At 37.0% G+C, this 20,138-nt stretch overlaps 1 protein-coding gene across 3 annotated transcripts in view; it reads left to right on the forward strand.

Moving 5' to 3' along the window:
- Window positions 1–17,425, forward strand: part of UBE2V2 (ubiquitin conjugating enzyme E2 V2) — a 32,855-nt gene extending 15,430 nt beyond the window's left edge. For 2 of the 3 annotated variants that reach the window (XM_057397753.1, XM_057397752.1), the window contains exons 2-4: window positions 6,435–6,580; window positions 9,816–9,941; window positions 16,558–17,425. In XM_057397753.1, coding sequence (XP_057253736.1) covers window positions 6,435–6,580; window positions 9,816–9,941; window positions 16,558–16,704 — 419 coding nt within the window. In that variant the 3' untranslated portion in view covers window positions 16,705–17,425. Of the gene's footprint in view, window positions 1–6,434; window positions 6,581–9,815; window positions 9,955–16,557 lie in introns of all 3 variants that reach the window. The other variant, XM_057397754.1, reaches the window with a different exon arrangement.
- The last annotated feature ends 2,713 nt before the right edge of the window (window positions 17,426–20,138 follow it).

Here is a 20,138-nt window from a genome sequence, read left to right on the forward strand (position 1 = left end):
TCTCTGTCGTCTTTTTATGTCATCTGTCTGTACCAGGTGGTTTTAATAATGTCCTTTTGTATTCTGTTACCATTGATAGAAATGCATCTCTTTGGTGTTACATGACAAAATCAGTGATGACAGGCATGTTCCTTTGGAAAATATTATGCTTGCATTATATGGATGTTTGCTTCCTACATGCTAGAATTGCGTAGTACCTATTCACCATCCTGATCAATGTGTGCAGGCCACGTATTGCTGCTAAATAGCTTAATTTCACCATTTAAGATAACATAGTACTTTCCAAATTTAAACTCAAAACTGTTAAAGGAAAATATTCTGTTGTCTGAATTTCATTGTTTTGGCACATACCGGCTGAAGAAAAGTAGAGAAAAATAGCGTAAATGTAGCTGTATGAATACTGCTAGTATACAGAACTGTAAATTTGAATTTTCCTGAAGTATGTCAAAATGCTGTTGGAAGGCAGTTCAAAGAAGTGCAATGTGCCTGTAATTCTGAGAAAGCAGAAGTTTCAATTAGCAGGAATATGTATCAAACCCATTTAATGAAGTTACAGTTTTCTCAGTACAGGCTCAATCATAGAGTTCTGCAGCAACAACTGGCTGCTTTTGTAGTTACTGGAAATATTAGATTGTTTTTCACTGAAAATGTCTACTTGCTTTAATCATATTGTTCTCTGTTGTTGGAAACAGTGCTTTTACTATGTGTAGTAACATTCTTGATTTAAAACAAAAAAGTTCACTATTGAGTTGCTGCATCCCACTACTGCTGGTAGCAATGGACTTCTTTTGTAGTCAAAACTCCAATGTCCAGTTTCATTAATAGGCAAGATACTAGAAATACTTTGTTTTTGTTTTTTTTTTTTTGAGCCAGGTAACTGTGATCAACCTCAGATAATTAAGTGCAATTGCAGTAAACCTAGAGATGCATCTTGATACTAGGTTCTTGGTAGTAAAGCAGCCACTGGTTTTGTGTGTATTCATAGAGTATTTTACTAGGCAAAAGGGTATGTGATGTGAGCAGAGTAACTGGGAAACAAAAATATAGACCATGTTTTTTTAAAAACATTAGGGTTTGTTTTGTGGTGGTTTTTTTTTTTATTTTTTTTTTTTTTTCCCTCAGGAAAGAGTGTCTTCCACAAATTTAATCCCACAGGAATTTTTTTTTTTTTTTTTTCAGCCAGAATGGAATCATTTCACATGCCCCAGTTCTCTTTCCTCTTTTTTTGTGTATTGCTCCTTTCAGGGCCTGTTCAAGGCTTTGGTTGGTTTATGTGTTTTGTGGGTGTGTGGTGGTGTTATTAGTACACTACTTCAGTTTTTCTCTTTATTTTGTTCAGAGCAAGGTAATTTCTGAATTGTTCAGGTGGAAAGGAACCTGTTATTTTCAATGTGTTTCTCTTTGGATTTATTTCTTCCCCTCTCTGCTCCAGAAGAAATTGTATTACGGCTTAAAATTTGCAAAGCTGACATCCTTTCCCCCTTCTTTGTAATTAAAAACGTTTCTGCTAGCCTGAAGCTGTTAATTGTGGTTTGAGAGCCTTTCTTTTTGTTACCAAGTGTTGTGGGTTTGGCTGGTATATGGTTAAGTTTCTTAGTGCTGACTGGGAGTAAACCACCACACCAAGCTATTGATATTTCTTCAGTTTCTGTTAGCCAGAAGTAAGTGGGCAAAAGGTAAGTCATACGTTCCTGGTAGTTTATACTGCAGACTTTTCCTGACATAGCTATCTCAATCAGGAAGAATAGCATCCCTGACAGTATCTTAGCTGTGTTAACGTATAATTTACTGATATAATTTGTTGTTGGGTCCATAGTAAGATTTGTTTTCATGGCTGTGTTGGGGTTTGTGCTGGCAGTATGGGGCTCCTTGTATGGGTATAACTTTCAGGAATGATTCAAGCCAAGAGCTAAGAAAGATTTTAAGAGAAACTGAATGTTGGTATGTTGGTATGGATATTGTAATAGACAGTTGTCTGAAACTATTTTTATAATATAACAGAAAGCCTCACACTTCAGGGTCTGAGCCAATCTATGAAAAATTAGGGTTATGGCTCCTTTTTATAATTGGCAGGTAGAAGAACATAGGTTATCCCACTCTTTCCTGTTAGAGTGCAAATAATTGTTTGATGTGTGGGGAGCTTGGACTCAATTGAAGGATTGTGTCCATGTGAATTGTTTAAAAATGTGATTTAGTATAATCAGTGTGCTCTGTTAAATTTGACGTAAGTGCAGTTGTGTCTTGGTGCTGATGGAATCTCTCTACTAGTGGGTGATCTGGCATTGCCAACTGTGGAACTGTGTCTTGATGTACTAGCAAGAGCAGGTCCATCTGGGCAGTTCCCCTTTATTGCTTCAGTGAAAGTTGTTGGTCCTGCTAAAGGATACTGAAGATTTCTTTTTCTTTCTCTAATGTTTTTTCAAGTTACGCAGATTCTGGATAAAAGCATAACTGTAATTTCTAATGTGTCCTGTGGGACAGTGTACTGCTTGTTTCTGTTAATTCAGTGGTTTAGAATGTGATGTCTGAAGTAGCTCCATGTGTATGAAAGTAAACCCTCCTGATCAATTTAAGTCTTTGCTGATTCTGCTTTTATTCTTTTCTTATTGTTCCAAGGTATTAAATTCACTGTTAATTTTGTGTATTTCTAATAGGTACCAGCTTCTGTAGTCCAGTTTAATAATTAAACTCCCAAATTAAAAACTAATACTATATGTAAGCATGAGTAAGTGCTGTTCGTTTAAGTAAAATACGTTTACTTCAGCTTTTTGTGAAAAATTAGTGAACGCTGTTTGACAGTTCCTGTGTATGGTTTTGGGGGATCAAGTAGGTATTTGTCAGTAAAATTCATAGTGAAGTAAGCTTTGCAGATAAATTTAAAAGAGGTTGGGGCCAGGTTGCATTTTTTTGTTTGTTTTTGTTGTTTGTTTGGTTTGTGGTTTGTTGTGGTTTGTTTCTTTTTATTTTTTGTTTGTTTGTTTTGTTTTTTTTTGTTTTTGTTTTTGTTTGTATCTGGATGAACCCAGCTATACTTTCTGTACTTTCACATGGAGAGCCTTAGTCCATCCTTGCGAATAGCTGTGGTGGATGCAGTGTTGTACCTAGCAGTTAGTTGCAGCCTGTGGAGTGGAGCTTGCCATTCCTATGGCTCTGCCAATGATAAAATCAAATGACTGCTTTAATTCATTTGAAAGAGTGAGGTATTAGCTGGGGGGTGCCTGCTACAAGCAGTAAAAACAACTTGTCTGCACTTATCTGAAGCTGGTTAGTGGTCTCATCAGCAAGTGGAACCAGATAGAACAATATTTGTCAGACCCATGGTGGTGAAAAGCTAGAGGCTTTTCTCTTTTTAATTGCCACTACCTGTTCCAGAAGGTACACTTGAGGTCTGGTAGTCAGCTGAAGAGTGGTGGTGGTTTCTGTTATCTCCTGTTGCTTATGAGCTGCAAACTGAAACAGAAGGATGTTGTTTCATTGTCCAAATTCTGTGAATGAAATACTAATTCTTTCTCAGATTCTGTTGAGGAATATTTCTGAGTTTTTAGCAAATATTTGATGAATTTTGTTGCCTGGATTAAAGACAAAACTGCAAGTTGTGTATACACCATTAACACACAATTTAGACTGTGCATTCTGGAATACATGAAATAGTGAGAAGGACAAGATTTCTTTACCTTATACTAGAAGCAGACTTAATTTCCAGAAGAGCGAGACCACTGTTACCAGATCTTCTACATAGAAGTGCTTGCTATTGTTTTACTGGAAAGAAGGTGCAATGTTGTAATGTATTCCATTCTTCGAGCTAGTTAGATAGGTATTATGTAAAGGTTATGGCACGACCAAAGCAAACATGTGGAGTGCAGTAATGTGCCCAAGTGGGCATTCAGGACAGCACGAGTGTTTAATTCCAGTTCATTTTGCTGATAGCTTCTAAGACTGAAATTATAAAGATAAGGGTTTGGTTTGTTTTATTTTTTTTTTTTGGTTCGGTTTTGTCCTGGTTTCACCTGGGATAGAACTAATTTTCTTCCTAGTAGCTGGTGCAGTGCTGTGTTTTGGCTTTAGTCTGAGGGCAGTGCTGGTAAGACACGTATGTTTTAGTTGTTACTGAGCACTGCTTACTCTGATCAAAGGCTTTTCAGTCTCATGCTCTGCCAGTGAGAAGGGGCATGAGAAGCTGGGAGGGAGCAGAGACTGGACACCTGACCAAAACTAGCCAAAAGGATATTCCATACCACAACACATTATGTGCAGTATATAAACTGGTGGGAGTTACCCAGAAGGCCGAGATCACTGCTCAGGCTGGGCTGGGTATCAGTTGGTAGGTGGTGAGCAACTGTGGCTGTAAGCATAATGTTTGGATGCCAAAATACATGGGGTTTTGGGGGTGGGAGTTGCTTGTGGGTTTATTTTGTTTAAGGCTCCAGGTACCAGTGAGAAGCTACTCAGTCATATAATGCAAAACAACATTTAGCAGAAGTTTATCCTGCTGGTTTAAATTTTTGTTTGTTTTAAAGATAAGCATTACCCTTTTCCTGGTATACATAGATACGTAGATATACAGATATAATGTTAATAACAAGTCAGGATGGGACTAGACAAATGGGCAAATGAATTTCAATGAATTTTTTCAGAAGGATCTATTCTGAAGTATTGAGAAGTTACCTGCTCGTTTGTGTACTGTGCTAATACTTTCAGTCAGTCATATGTGAACTCTTAACCTGTGAAGATAAGCTTCCTGAGTAGTTTCACTCCACAGAAACACTGTATTTTTATATTGAAGTTGTCTGAATTTTTGCTGCCATGGTTGTGCTTTCATGCTAATACTTGTCAGATCTCCCTGTGAGCTGGGCTGGTTTGTTAAGCTGTCAGGAGACTAACCAAAATGTGTAATTTTCTGCTCAGTTAGCAAGCTGAAGTAGCTCATTATGGGCTCAGATGAGTTGCAGTACCAAAGCCAGAAGGGAGGTGAGACCATAAATGACTGATTTAATTTCCTTGTGGTGTCTGTCCTAATTCTATACTCAATGCTTTTCTCTGCGAGTATGGAGAACTTCGAGGCACTTGCTCCTGTAATTTTTAGGAGCCCCTCCCTTGTCTGTGTTATTAAAAAAAAAAATGAATAGTTTTAGCACAGATAAGAGAAACCATAGTTACACAAGATATCTGTGTAGTTGCTGAAGGGTATGTTTATCTATGCTGGTCTATATGCGTATCTATTCACTAAATAATCATATTGTATAATATTGGACTTAATTTTTTTGCATAGAGACAGCTTGGAATGCAGACTAGGGTAATGTAATACCCAGGTGACTATGAATGAAATCTCAGTGGCTAAGTAACTGTTAAGAAAAACATTTTTCTTTGACAGTCTAACCCCGTGTCATTTTCAAACTTGCATAGTGTGTATTCCTTGCTAACAACTTTGTATGTACCCAGTCTTAGAGTTTTAGTTTTCTAGATTACCTGTATGAGAAAGAATCTCTAGTAAAAGTAATGGAAAACACTGTAACTCTAAGCAGCTATAAGAAGGTGGAAGTTTTATTGTATTGTGATATTGTTACTACATCATTGTGCGTATTTTATTTGAAAATAAACACATACCGTGATGGCATGTACAAGTGTTGATTAGCTTTGTTCCCCTCATCAGTGCTGAAATACCATTTTAGCTTCTGTGCTACAAAGCAGTTAAGCATCCACTTGCTTAATACCTATCAATATCTGTCTGTTTTCCTGTATAATAATCAAAATCCAATAATTAAAGTTCAGTAAGTGAGTATTACTTGACTCTCATTAGAGGCAGTGCATCTTCATATTCTGTTGTGAATATGTCATTATCTCTTTTTACAGCTCAATCAGTGTTTCTGTGCCTTTTTTTTTCTCTGTTAAGTGGGAATAATAATCTCTAGTTTGAAAAGACTTGATTTTTAATTTGTTTTCATATATTAAAGTTTTTTTTTTAAATCAAGTGAAATCAAGTGAAAATTTTCCAATATTTCTCTTACAGTTTACATTTATTAAGATAATTTGTGCTAAATGTTGCATTCTTCACTTTTGGAGGCAATTTGCTATATCAATTTTATGTGGATTTTAGTTGAGAACTTGACAGACAGTGTATTGACTTTGAAATGTACTGACTTTAAACAGCACTGAGCTTAGGAAAAAGAATTGGAATTTAGCCATCGCAAACTAAGGAGAGCTTTCTTGTTTTCTTTTTTATAGTTTGTATTGCTGTCACTTGGTAGTAACGAGCTTCTGGTGGAGTGATTAGTTGCCTCAAAACAATTTGAGTGGTACATAAATTAGCAAGAAGTATTTGTTCTGCTTTGAAAGTATATTTAACATTTGCTAGTGCATAACATATAAAAGCATTGAAATGGCTTACTTTTTCCTTAATGTGAGCAGTATTAATTACCTTCTTCCCTTTTCTATAGTTAAAGTACCTCGTAATTTTCGCTTGTTGGAAGAACTTGAAGAAGGGCAGAAAGGAGTAGGTGATGGTACAGTAAGCTGGGGCCTTGAAGATGATGAAGATATGACACTCACCAGATGGACAGGAATGATTATTGGGCCACCGAGGGTGAGTGTCATGAATCAAAATGGTTTTAAGTTTGTAGGCAATACAAAATGAAAAAAAAAAAAGTCACTTTTTATACAGTGTAAAGAAATCAGTTAAAATTCAATGTAAGAAGTTGTAGAAACACTGTATATTCATGTTAGAATTCATCACTTCCTGACGTGTTAGTGTTTTCAGTCTAGCCTCCCATGGTACATGTTTCTGCAGCTGTCTGTATGAACCATTTGTGATTTGAGACTTCTTACTGAGTTAAGAATATATTCAGTCTGTGTTTCTACCATTATTTAATGTAAGTGTACAATAATAGTACAGTAAACAGGGTAACTGTCTTTCCAGTTTCTCCTGTGTGCCTAGTGGTTTCAGTTCTGTAGTAAACTGGCAATATATTTTGAACTTTAACAAGTTTTATTCAATAGTCTTTCAGTCTAGCAGTTTTTGCATTTCAGTTGAATCATGCCTAAAGACCGAGCAGTTTTTAATTGCCTCTAATGAGATGAAATATGTACACAAAGTTCATTCCCTTCTGACCTTTTAAGTTCTGTAGGATGTTACCTAGACTGGTAAAACCTGCAAGAGAAGTGATCATCTCTTGTGGCTTGAGTATCAGCCTCATCAGAGATGAATGTACACTTGACTTTTGTATACACTTTCTCATAAGTTACAATATGTGATACAAAAGATCATGGTTTAAGTGAGAATTTTAAATGAGTATATTTCAAGTAGCTCAAAATTAGCTTATGTCTTTCACTGCTAATTTGAGGTTTCTGTGCTGTATGTCCTTCAGTGCTGCAAGGCATATTGAAAGAACTATCCAAGACAAGAACCGAGATCAGATCTTAGCCTCAGATAATGTTTTTCACAGTAAGAGTTCTAGATTCAGTGTAATTCAAGCTCCTTGTGGAAGTCAGAGTTGCAGCTGGCAGCAGACTGTTTTGAACATCTGCATAATTGTGCTGAGCTCCTAAAATTTGGGTGCATTTGAGAGAGAACCAGTTTCAAATGTAAGTGTAATGCTTTGTGGGGGTTTGAAAAGGATTTTCAAATGTGACCCGGGTAGTGTCTCCTTGACTTTCCAAAGAGCCTTTAGAACTGCCTGTGACTTGTTTTTGGTTCAGCCTAAGGCAGATGCCTAATATGTCTTTGAAGGGTGTGATCATCATGTAGCATCCCATACATTTTTAAAAAACCTCAACCAAGCTGGGATACTTTTAATTCTAGCCTATTTATATTGCTGTCATTTTATTTGCTTTTTATGAAAGAGTGCATGCAAGTAATATTTTGGGTCATTTCAGAGACTTGCAGTCTGCTAATAAAATGTGTTGCAGTGTGCAATCATTGTATAAAGTTAAGGCCACCAGCTCCAAAGCCAGTAATGGCACCTTGAGAAGAATTGCATATCCAGTTTCAGGGTTTGTAGAAGGTGTGTGGTTTTGGAATTGGCTGAGTTATATAGGCAGCGTGCAGTTAGGGAGAACACAGAGGAAGTCGCTAATGCTGTCCACAGCATGAAGTTCTTTACATACGTGGCTTCTTTAGAGCTGTTTGAAGGTTCCCTATAATTTTTTTTCTCTTGCATAGAATCATATAATAGGGTTGGGAAAGGACCTTAAGATCATCTAACTCAAGCCCCCCCTGCCATGGGCAGGGACACCTCACACTAAACCATGCCACCCAAGGCTTTGTTTAGTGTTTTTGCTTCATTGAACCAGTGTGGAGGGAGGAAGGGAAGATTTGTTTTGGATTAAAGGAAAAATCTTTAATACCCACCCCTCTTCCTTATACCCCAGAAATGATTTTTGGGGGGAATTGGCCTGGGAGGGTTGGCTGGCAGTAAAACAGTGACTTGAAAAACTGAGCAAAATTGAGGAGACACACAGGTAGGAAGGAAGGGAGTGAGGAGGAGTGCTATTCCTTAGGATTTTTCAGAGTTGTGAGCAGTGTATTTACATTTTGGCCTATTTCTACTGTAACTGACAGCATCCTTCTGTGTGCAAGTGAATGGTTTTATCTGAGTGAGTAATGAGAATTTTTGTTACTGTGTTTTCTTGTTGTAGTAGCAGTTATGTTACCTGTAGCAGGACAAGATTACTTATACTGAGCCTTCAGCCTTTAATGGGAAAGGATAGTAGAAAACCATTTTTCTAATAAAGGATGTCCTGTGTTGCCTTGTTTCTTTCTGACCCATTTGCTGCTCAGTCTGTGTGGCTCCTTGAAACTGTAGGACACAGAGTGCTTCAGTAGTCTGATTTCCACTCTGCCTTTTAAACTGACCACAGAGTGGACTAACTTGACTGTGTGGTCGATACTTCTACTTGGAGAAATGACAGCTGGCCGATGCAGAACAGCGTAGAAATAGTGCTTCTGGAAAGTTACAGGCGTATTACTACTGTTGGTTTGCATTAGCTGTATCTGTTGTGCCAGTTGAAAGGTGTGGAAACTGGGTTTATCTTCTCTTTGGAACAGAGAAGCAATGACTAGCAAAGCCACTGATACTTTTTATTGTGCATGGCCTGCTTGAAAAGATTAAAAGAAGATAGAACTGTATTAATTTCTAATTGGACTTTCTCACAATGTATTTGTATTTAGAATGATCTCTTCCATGGTCACTCTGGGGTGACATCTCTGCAAACTAGTTATCACTTCACTGTCCAAAGTTCATAAATTGTTTAATAAACCAAGCAGTCCTCAGCTATGGAAGTCTTAGATACCTTCTGGAGTGTTAACTACTTCCAGAACATGTTTTTTGCAAATACTATTTTCATCTTGTTCTTGGTTGTGTCTTAACTTTTGGGTTATTAATATCTTTGTCTTTCTCCATTTCCAGTTCTTTGCAGTGTTACATACTTTTTTTACAGGGTAAGGCAGTAATTTTCCTAAAGATTATTGAATTTCTTTCAGCTCACTCTGTCCCAAAGTTGTTTTGGGAATGCAGGTGGCTGGGAAAGGGAAGAGTTAATGTGAATTGAAAAAAGAATTGTATTATACTCAAACTTTTGTATGGTATAGTCAATAAGTAATGTAGCTTATACATACCCATCAAGTAATCAGTATAACTAAACCAGTGAAATATCAATCAGTAATCCAAGACCATCAGTTGGTACATAATATTAACAGATTTATAATTATTTCATATTTCTTAATCTATATTCCTCTTGTCTTTGTTTTATTTTGTTTATGGGTTTTTTAATATTTATTCAGCTTTCAGTAAGATGCATTAGTCTGTCTTTTTGCTTTCTAGACAAACTATGAAAACAGAATATACAGTCTGAAAGTAGAGTGTGGACCTAAATATCCAGAAGCACCTCCTACAGTTAGATTTGTAACTAAAATTAATATGAATGGAATAAATAATTCCAATGGAATGGTAAGTTGAAATGGTAAGATCAACCATGTTACTGATCTGTGTTATATATTCTGTGAAAAACCCAAATGAGGAATATGCTTGTTGGACAGAGCTTTCATATTTAAATTTTACAGTATAAGTACTGTCATTGATTAAAAAAAATAGGTTGACTGCTATTTCACATCTTTATTTACAGTATATTAGTGGTTCTTAGTGGCTTATCAGTGGGACAAACATTATTTGTAGTATTAAACCAGTTTCTTTTAAATGAAGCTGAAGATTTTATTTTTGAACAGAAAAAGAATGGTTGTGTGTAGGTATTTCCTTTGTAATACACTCATAAAAGGGGATTAGGTTCATACCGTAACGAGATTATTACAGACTTTATCTGATGTTTCTGTTAGTTAAAAATGGAGGTTATTTATAATGAGTCTCACTCAGGATGTAGTAATTTATCTGTAATGAACCAGTGTATTTAAACTCTTATTTTCTTTGTACTGGGTTTGTTCAAATCCAAGGTGACTTTGAGCTTCAGCATTAAAATCTTTTGATACAGATGGTAGTGCAAATTGCTATTTAAAATAAAAGTGATTAAGTTACTTTCATTGATTCCACACTTACAGTGTGATGAGTTCACATACATGAGCAATGGCAGCAGCTCAAGCAAGTTTGTTATGCCATTATTCAGTAGGTACTTTAATCATGGAATCATAAAATGGTTTGGGTTGGAAGGGACTTTAAAGCTCATTTAGTTCTATCGCCCCTGTCATGGGCAGGGACACGTTCCAGTAGACCTGGTTGCTTAAAGCCCCATCCAGTCAGGCCTTGAACCCTGCCAGGGATGGAGCAGCCACAGTGTCTCTGGGCAGCCTGTTCCAGTGTCTCACTACCCTCACAATAAAGAAATTCTTCCTAATATTTAATCTAATTCTTCCCTCTTTCAGCTTAAAGCCATTCCCACTTGTCCTGTCCCTACATCCTCTTGCAAGAAGTCGCTTTCCAGATTTATTGTCAGTCCCCCTTTAGGCACTGGAAGCTGCTCTAAAGTCTCTCTAGAGCCTTCTCTTCAGGCTGAACAGCCCCAACTCTCTCAGCCTGTTCTCATAGGAGAGGTGCAAATCCTGTGAGTAAGTCTGAGGTACCAAATGGCTCAGTGAAGAGGCATGAGCTGTTTTGCATTTACAGTGGTATATGTGTATATTAGCAGGAAATACAGTAATATATTACACTTGTCTGAATGTACGTTTGTCTTTACTGAACACAAAGTAATTGAATTAAGGTAATCCTTAGAGGTGAGTCAAATGATTCTGAATCAGTAAAGAAGTATGCTGTTGCTGCTTCATCTATGCATGTCTGAGAGCATAGGTGTTGGCTTCCAGAAGCAGAACCTCAGACCTACAGAGCCTTGTAGGCTTATGTTTACCAAGCCAGTTGACTTTGTCTTCTGTTTGGAGAAGTGTACACTCCCTCAGTTTGCTGAGGAACAGGGTGACAGGAAATCGACTTGGTGTTTTTAAAAGCAGTGTTAAAATCCAGTCATTGCTACAGGAAAATTTGGTTTTAATAAGATTATAAGCTCATGCAAAACCTTCATTCAGTTTTTCCCCAACAGTTCTGTAAACTAATGTTTTATGAAGGTTTTGCTATGCAGAGGCGTAGCTTATTTTGTAAATGGCTTCAAATGGGACTAGATAATATATTTAATGAAAACAGTTTTCATAACTACTGAATTTTAAACACACTTATTATGTAATTTTTAATGTGCCCATTGTCCCGGTGTCTCACATTTTAGCTTATTTAGTGAGCACTGTTGTGCTCACTAGAATCTGTCAGATAAACTGGGGACACGTTCAGCATTTTGGAATAGTTAATTTTTCTGCTTCCTGTTTTAATGCCTTCTTATTTCTTTCAAGTTGCTCTCCCATTCTCTGTTCGCCTTTCATTTAATAGATCACAAGCGGTTTGCTGCGTTATTTGCATGAATGATAATGTTCCATTCTCAGACAAGCTTTACTACCCATGCTTCTGCATGAACCCTGTTTTTTGACATATGGCCAGCTTTTGATTGCGTTGCTTATGATGTCATGAGAAGGTTGGTGGCTTGCAGAAGAGAGTCCTGAGATAAACAGCAGCCAAAATCATGTCATAGCAATATTATCATACTGCTCAAAACATCTGTAACATTGTTAAGGTACACTTTACAGGAGATGTGTGCTAGTTAACACCTGAGGAAAAGCAGGGCCCCCAGTATCAGTTTAGAGGGTGATAATTTCTGTTGAGTTGGAGTATAAATAGTGGAGGGGGGAGATGGATATGTGCTAGAGTTACAAGGGGTCCTAAGGAAGCTGGTCTTACACTGCCCTCTTGGCAGTGGTTCTCAGTCTTCTTGACTTACAAGTCCCTTTATGCTTTGCATGGAAATTGCACATGTGCAATGAATTTATTGATACTCATGCTTGCAAGTTTATTGACTCTTTGATTATTCTGAGAGTGCAGTTTGGCTTGTAAGTAACATTTCCATCAGCAGCATGTGTCAGGGATTCCAGAGGTCACTATTTGATAAATTTAGTGCAGGAAAGGAGAGAGCTACTTAGCAGTTTTTTATCTCAAAAGACTACTTAGGTGCCCTGAGTCACCCTGTTAAATTGTCTTCCTTTTCTGCAGGTTAGTTTTTGTGGTTTTTCTGCTCTTCAATTTGGCTATAGAGTTAATGTGTATACAGAATTAGAGTACCTCCCGTCCAAGCACTTACACAGTGCTGGACAAAATGCCTTTATGTGCTAATGGCATTGGTATTGTGAAACTGTATTTTATCATTTTTAGTGCTGCAGGGTCTTTCCTTTTGGGGGCTTGTGTATCCTGTATTGATAAACACAAGTTGCATTCTGACACGCTGTTCATTTTCCTGTGGTCTTTTGAGCATGTCTGATTTTTGTATTTATGAGGGCTCTTCTTTAGTCTGTCTTTCAGGATTTGCAGTCACTTCTGTACATTTAGATACCATTCACAGCTGGAAATACTTGTTTCTTTTAACTGACTTGAGACTCTGTCAGCTATAAACCTGTGTACTGTTGTTCAGCTATTGCCTTGAGTATCCTTATTGTAAGCTAAGCAGTTTGCTACTTCTTGAAGTTAAGATACTGGGAATGTTCTAAACACTTAATACTTTTCATCATTGTGTAAAATTAAATAATTTCAATTGTTTAGAAAAAAATAAGAATTATACACGTTGCTTCTCTTGCTGTTGTTAAGGATTTACAATGGTGCACCCCCAGAATAAGATAGTCTACAGGCTGCAGTTTTCAGCTTAATTGGGTTTTATGTGGCCTTGAAATTTCTCCCATTTTTCCAGAATGTGTACTTTAATTTTACCCGATGCTTTTGTGATTTGAACACAGTTTGTGTCATTCTTCCAAATATTTTGTCATTTTTCTGCAGAAAGTGAATTTATTGTGCACTAACTTGGAGATAAATTCTGCACACAAAACAGAACCTGAGCCAAAATCTTTGCTGCTGCAAGATGTCATGAAAAAAGTTGGTGACTTGCAGAAAAGGGACTTGAGATAAACAGCAACAAAAATGTGGTGTTGCAGCAGTCTGTAGTCAGAAAACATTTGTAACACTTAAAACAGAGTTTACAGTCTGTGAGTTTGTTGTTGAAATTTCCCATCTAAGAAAGAAAAGCTGGAGGAGCTTACTTTTAAGTGATCATGTCTCACATCCAAGTACAGCTGGTATATGTAGAATTGCATTGTTTGAACAGCACTTGTGACTGACTGCTGTGTGCTGTAAATGAGGTAGATCTCCAAACTTAAAAGGGCCTGCAAAGGCAAAGTTGAGAAGGAAGAGTCCCAGAGCAACTGCCTTTCCAGATGTTTTTTTTACTAACGCAGTCTTTGTCTGAACAGATAACTGTTAGTTTTCTTTCTCAAACCTACTGAAGTCTAAAACTACTTTTTTCTTCTTACCGATGTTGGTCTTCTAAACCATTTTATCATCATGTGGGCTTCCACCCCCAGGTGCACATCTTTCCTGGCTGGGAATCTTCTGTTGCAACCATTACCTGGTCCTTGATAGTCGTTTACTGTGGCTTCTTTCTCCCCTGTTTTTTTCAGGGAGACATTGATTTTTTTGTTTTGTTTAGGCCGGTCAGTGACACATGTGATCTCAGCTACTTTAGCAGAAAGTATTGTGATTGATTAACATGGAAATTTTCTAAACTACTGGTCTGCCAAAGAACATTTACCAAAGCATTCAGGGGGTACTCACACATTTTGCCAAATTGAAGAGGATGTCAGGTTAGCTGCAGAGAAGTAGTAGCAAATGTTAATAAGTGTTTCTGTGTGTAAGAGGGAGAAAATAAGCTCTTAAACATCTGCAGCTCTATGCTAAGTGAACATAAGAACTGAAGCCTTATAGCTTTTGTTATCATGATCCTTAACCACCATGAAGTTTTTCGTCTTTCTGTAGAATCCCATGAGAGAAAATGGTTGTCTCTACATGTCTCTTGGCATTTTCTATATGGAAGACAATTTTGAGAGTACTGTGATATTTACTATTGTAACTTACAAAAAGGATTAATGTTTTCCTTAGTTTGCTAGGTCCAGTTTGTTGGATAGAAATGCTGGAGTGTTCTTTAACCTTATCTAGAAGGATTGGAGAGGAAAAGTTCTTTAAGAGCTTGGTACCTCAGAACAAAGATTCAGGCTAAATGATGCATTACTGAAGCTGCTTCTTGATAATGTGGGTGATCTTTTATCAGAATTTACCTTTTACTCACTCCTGGTTTTATCTAATAGTCTGCTTTTTAAGAAGAGAACCTGTTTTCCAGTTGCAAAGATTATTCTTCTGACATTACCTCTTACCTACCACGTTAAACCAAATACCTTTTAAAATGTAGTAGTGGTGCAGGAATTAGAATGATGACTAGTGTTACTTTCAAAACCTTTCTGTATTGGCTCATACACTCGTGTATTTTAAACTGGCACAATCTTGCTGCGTAATGGAGCTTTTCTTCTGATGCTTTTTTTTTCTTCCTAATTTATTAATGTTTGCAGTAATTATTAAATAATCTGACTGCCTTTTGTACTGTGCTTTGATGTTAGGCAGTCTTTGGCAACTGTACTGACTTAAAGGGGCTCCCAACTCTGAGCAGAGCATTATTTGTGTGAAGAGAAATGCTTATAATGCTGAGATGTGAATTGGATGAAAGATCCTGATAAGGGACTTCTTTCCAAGGCGTTCTTGTTTCTGTTTTGGGTTTTGAACTTGGTGGGTTCTATCAGTTCAGGTCAGAAAGTAGATCCACATAGATTTCATGGTTCACCTGAGCTGATAAACAGTAAGGCTGTTAAAGGAACAAGTGCCTAGTGAGAGGGAGCAGAAGTCTCTTGGGTTAGTATTGCTGCCCAAGTCAGCATGTTGTTAAACCTTGGCCTGTTTCCTCCTACAAAAAGGTTTAGTCTCATTTGTTGTTCTGAAAATAGACAGCCTCACTTCAAACAATCTAGAAATAAACCATCTGTGTTAATGTTCATGTTTCTGGTTCCAGTGTTGTTTTTTCTTTGTTTGCCCTAAATAAGATGGGATAAGAAACTTCTTGTTTTGTGCTGACTAAATCATAAAGCAGTGGTTTCCAGCACTTTTATAGCTGTGTGGGCTGCTTGTGCTACTCTGCCAGTGAAGTTTAGTAGCATGCAATAGCCCTATTCCTGCCCATGGGCCTTCTTTGCAGTTGTACAGCTATAGCCCCCGTTGTCTTTTTAAGTTCCTCCTTGCAGGGGCTGGGTGGCCAGGAGTTACCTGCTGCCAAAAACAGTTCCCAAGCTGACTTTCAGTTGCTAATTTTTCTATGGAAAACTCCCTGTTATAATATAATTGTGTAAATTGTCCCACAGGTTTTATAAACGCATAGGAGAAGTCCCATGTCCTTTCCTTTCAGTTCATATTCAAATTGGTAAGTGATGTACAGTAATCTTCACAGCTCCGTAAGATGACTTACTGTAAGAAGAATGCAAAGAACTAAGATATGTCCAAACATTATGAAACAGTTATCCCAGTATTTCAAGCCATTTCTTAGTGTATGTAGTGACTCTTAATGTATCAGAAGCATCATGTAATATTGATATGAAATAAATCACTGATGATACTTGTAGCAAGGGAAAAACAAGAGAAGTTTTCCTTTAGAAAGGTATGCTATGGACTCCTGTGTGACAGGTTCTTTTAAAGAACTGAGGAAAACCCAAGTGTATATATTGGCATAATGAAGGCGATTACTTTTTTCTTTTTTGGGGGATAATTTGAAACAAATTAATGTATTTTACAAGATACGGCTCCAGTTTTGCAGTGAAAAGTTGGCTGATGTCTTCCTCTCCCCCCACCCCTTTCCTTCTCACTAATATTAGTATCAGCGCAGATGGAAGGGTCCACCTGCATGGATTTTATTACAGAATCTGTATCTGTGTGTAAGTATATGATTGTTTTCCTTAAACTATATTATGAACACAGGGACTTTATGCCACAGAAAAAGTGTCAGGGAATGCTTAGGCCCTTTCTTAGAACAATTAAGTTAATAGCAGTTATTTATGCAGAGATGTTTCATTTCATCATAACTTACAACTCTCTCTTCTTTTTCCAGGTGGATGCACGGAGCATACCAGTGTTAGCAAAATGGCAAAATTCTTATAGCATTAAAGTTGTACTTCAAGAGCTAAGACGTCTAATGATGTCCAAAGAAAATATGAAGCTTCCACAACCTCCAGAGGGACAAACTTACAACAATTAATTTTAGCTGATTCTCAAACTTCTGTCTTAAAACAACAACCTTCTACTCATGTTAATGTCTTGATTAAATCTCACAATGCAAACACCCACACATTAAAAGAATTTCAGCTGGTATACATGACCTGGACATTTGTAAGAATATATATAATATATGTATGCCCAATATGTTTTCAGGCACTATGGGAGAAAAAGGCAGCACAATTATTTTTTTTCTCTTACTGAGGCACTGCATTTAAGCATAAGCCTGAAGTAGCCTAAAATTGGAATTCAGGTTTTACAAGATGAAAGCATGACAGAAAGTGTCAGGTTGCTGTGGAATAATATATGTTTCTGAAAATAATCTCTTGAGAAGGCAAAATATAAATGGCATGCTTTATCCATCTTGCTTAGTAAAAGAGCTGCAGTTAAATTTGTTTTAAAGTAGCAGGTACAGTGAATACCGTTGCTCATCCTGTTTAATTTTGCAAGGGTGTGGGTGCCGACTACTAGTAGTGTCACAAAGTATGTTCAGGATTGTTTTGATACCTGTATTTATAAAATGGGGGGGATTAATTTCTGTTAAGCAGCTCCTGTGTGTTACATGTATCGGACATGGTAAATATTTGTTTACAGTCTTTGTTCTAATAAACCATGCATTTAAGTTTTAGTGAAACAAAGGAAATGTATGGATATGTGATTGAGATTAAAGTTAGTCTTAAAATGTAAATAAAATGTGGAAAGTGTCTGAGGCTGTGCCATTTCTATAATAGTGATGTAATATATGTACAGTAACTTGCAGAAGTAGTGGAAAGCCAAACATAATATTGCTGCTGGTTTTACGTGCACCTTTTATTATTACCGCTTTTGTATGCTTAATTTGCTTGAGAGGTCAAGATATTCTATTTGTTGCAGGGAGTAAGTTCTTCCATCTATAGTATCACCTCTTTAGACAAGCTTGCACTCTGTGTGTGTGTACATATACATATATTTGAAAAAAAAACAACTATAACCCCAAAATAAAACCAGGAAACCCTTGCCTATCCACATGCCCTCCAGATTCTTTTGAGAAATGTGCATAACTTTCATTTTGCGTACTTGACCTCTGAGCAGTTTTCGGACCACACTGCTGAAGTCTGTCTTACTTCTTAGCCCTCTGTCTTGCTTTTGCAGTTACTGCCTTGATTCTTGCTTTCTTGCATCTTTTCCTCTTTTATGTTTCTTGTATTTATTTTTCTTCCTTGTCTGTTCCACTTTTGCCTTTTCTGAAACACGTAAAAAAATTCAGGAAGCTTTAATAAAAATTACACCTGTGGTACAGATCGTCATATGTCCATCTGTATTCCATGTATCATATGCCATGACACTACTGTCTTTGTGGCTAGAGTGCTTTCTGTCTCTCCTGCAATAGTTGGTCTGGTTTTCTCAATGTAGTCTGTCCAGTGCAAACAGTGATTTTAGTTCTCTTACCGATTTCTCATAAGAAAGTAGTTAATACTATTCTTTTGGAAATGATACCTTTTCCCGTCCCTCTTTCCCCCTTGGAAAATACAAGCCTTTGTTCATTTTTGTGAGAACATGTAACATGGGGAGCGAGTCAAATATTTGAATTAAAATTTTTATTTAGTGTGTCTTTTGAAAAAGTGAATATAATCAAAAGCCATCAACAGCCAGGTAACTTTCATTGATACGCCTTTGCCTATGTCTGATGTAAAGAACAAATCTTTGAAAGCAATAAACTAGGTGTTCTCTTTTTTTAATGGAAAGGTTTAATTAGTATTTGTCAGTTTATGGTTTTTAGACAGATTTGACGCTTCCAGAATTGGTGGATTTGTAGCTGTCAGCTACCTCGTGTCTGTATTTATGTAACATATCATTTGTGATGGTTTGGCTGAAGTGCATTGCAGCATTTTCTTACTTCATTTAATTTGAAGGATTTTGATGCCATTAAATCTTTTTTCTTACACTAACACTGCTAATCTATATTTAATCAATTAAAATAATGGAACTGTACAGTTCTGAGATGTGAATTTTTGGGGGCGTTTCAGCATAAACTATTGAGAGAATGAGGAATAACTCATAGACTATTATGTGATTGGTAACACAATCTAAGAGACTGACTTATTCACAGAGCATGAAAAAGGGCTGGTTGTTGGTTGTATGTGGTGCAAGTTGATCCCACAATAGTTATATCTCCTTGTCCATTCTTTCACCATTTATATCTTGTGAAAATCTGCATATCCAGCTGTAAGCAGATGCCTTTTGTGGAAGGTGGGGAAAAAGGTGGTGGAGGGAGCTGACCTGATGTTTGACACCAGGGAATTTAATAGAAAGGATTACTATAAAAATATTTCTGCAGTGATTTCAAATATATTGCTTTCACATTTTGCTCACACTGGAACAAAACTAAGTGTAATTAATTATGAAATTTAAAATGACTACTGCATAAAGTTGAGAGTCTCCTCTAAAATGCTCTCATTACCTGAAGAAGGTTTTGAAGCGCTGCCGCTTGCTCTCCTCTAGAAAGGTTACGTTGTTTTACAGTTGTCCATGGCTGATCGGTGTTTACTTATTAATTTGTTTTCTCATGTTCTTGTAGTTTCTCTTAGGTAACCTACTTAGATGCCAGAATTTTAAGAGTATTTCTGTTCTTTCTGCAAGGTTTGGATTTGCTGTTATTAGCAAATGTGGGTTGTTTTTCTTCTCAAAACTGTATTTGTACATCTTGCAAAGTAGAGCACCATTTTAAGCTGATTGTGTGAGGGGCAAAGTGCAAAAGTTCTAAAAATAATGTTTTTACCAAATTGCATTTGACAATTTGTATCATGTTGGTGGACATCAACTGGGATTTAAACTAACTGCTCTGAAGCATTGCCAAAGTTCTTGTGTTTTGGTTGGTTGAGGGATGAAGCAATGAAAAAAACAACCCCAAAGATGGTACAATTCATGCTTTGTAAAGCTTAAGACAGAACGAGCAAGCTTGTGGAAATACCCATGTTACCAAAACTGTGCCTTACTCATTGATAATAAAGTCCATAACATATTGCAGGGTGTGCACCTACCACCTACCTTGATGGTGCTCATCGCCTGAAAGCAAGTTGAGAATACTTCACATGCAGCAAGACAGTCAGGAATCAATCCCTCAACTATTACAAAATAAATGCATAATGCACATTCCTCCTAAATGTTTTTTATTGTAGAGGGGATACTGAATTAAAATTTTAGTGACAGTTGATCAACACTAATAATAATAGTAATAAACTGTAATTTAGGCAAGTGTGTGTGTTTTACATGCTTGTGTACATGGTGAGTTTGTAGAAATGTATTTCCTATTCAGTAGCTTTCAGGACAATAATCCTGGGCTTAGAAGTATTTATTACACTTCTCTTACACTCCCTTCTGATGCAGAAGGCTTCTCTATTACACCTGGTAATTGTATGAGATAGGCAGGATGTCTGA

Source organism: Pezoporus wallicus, unplaced genomic scaffold, assembly GCF_028554395.1.
Source record: "Pezoporus wallicus isolate ANWC-B61680 ecotype Strahan unplaced genomic scaffold, APGP_CSIRO_Pwel_v1 contig_227, whole genome shotgun sequence".
NCBI classification, from domain to species: Eukaryota; Metazoa; Chordata; class Aves; order Psittaciformes; family Psittacidae; genus Pezoporus; species Pezoporus wallicus.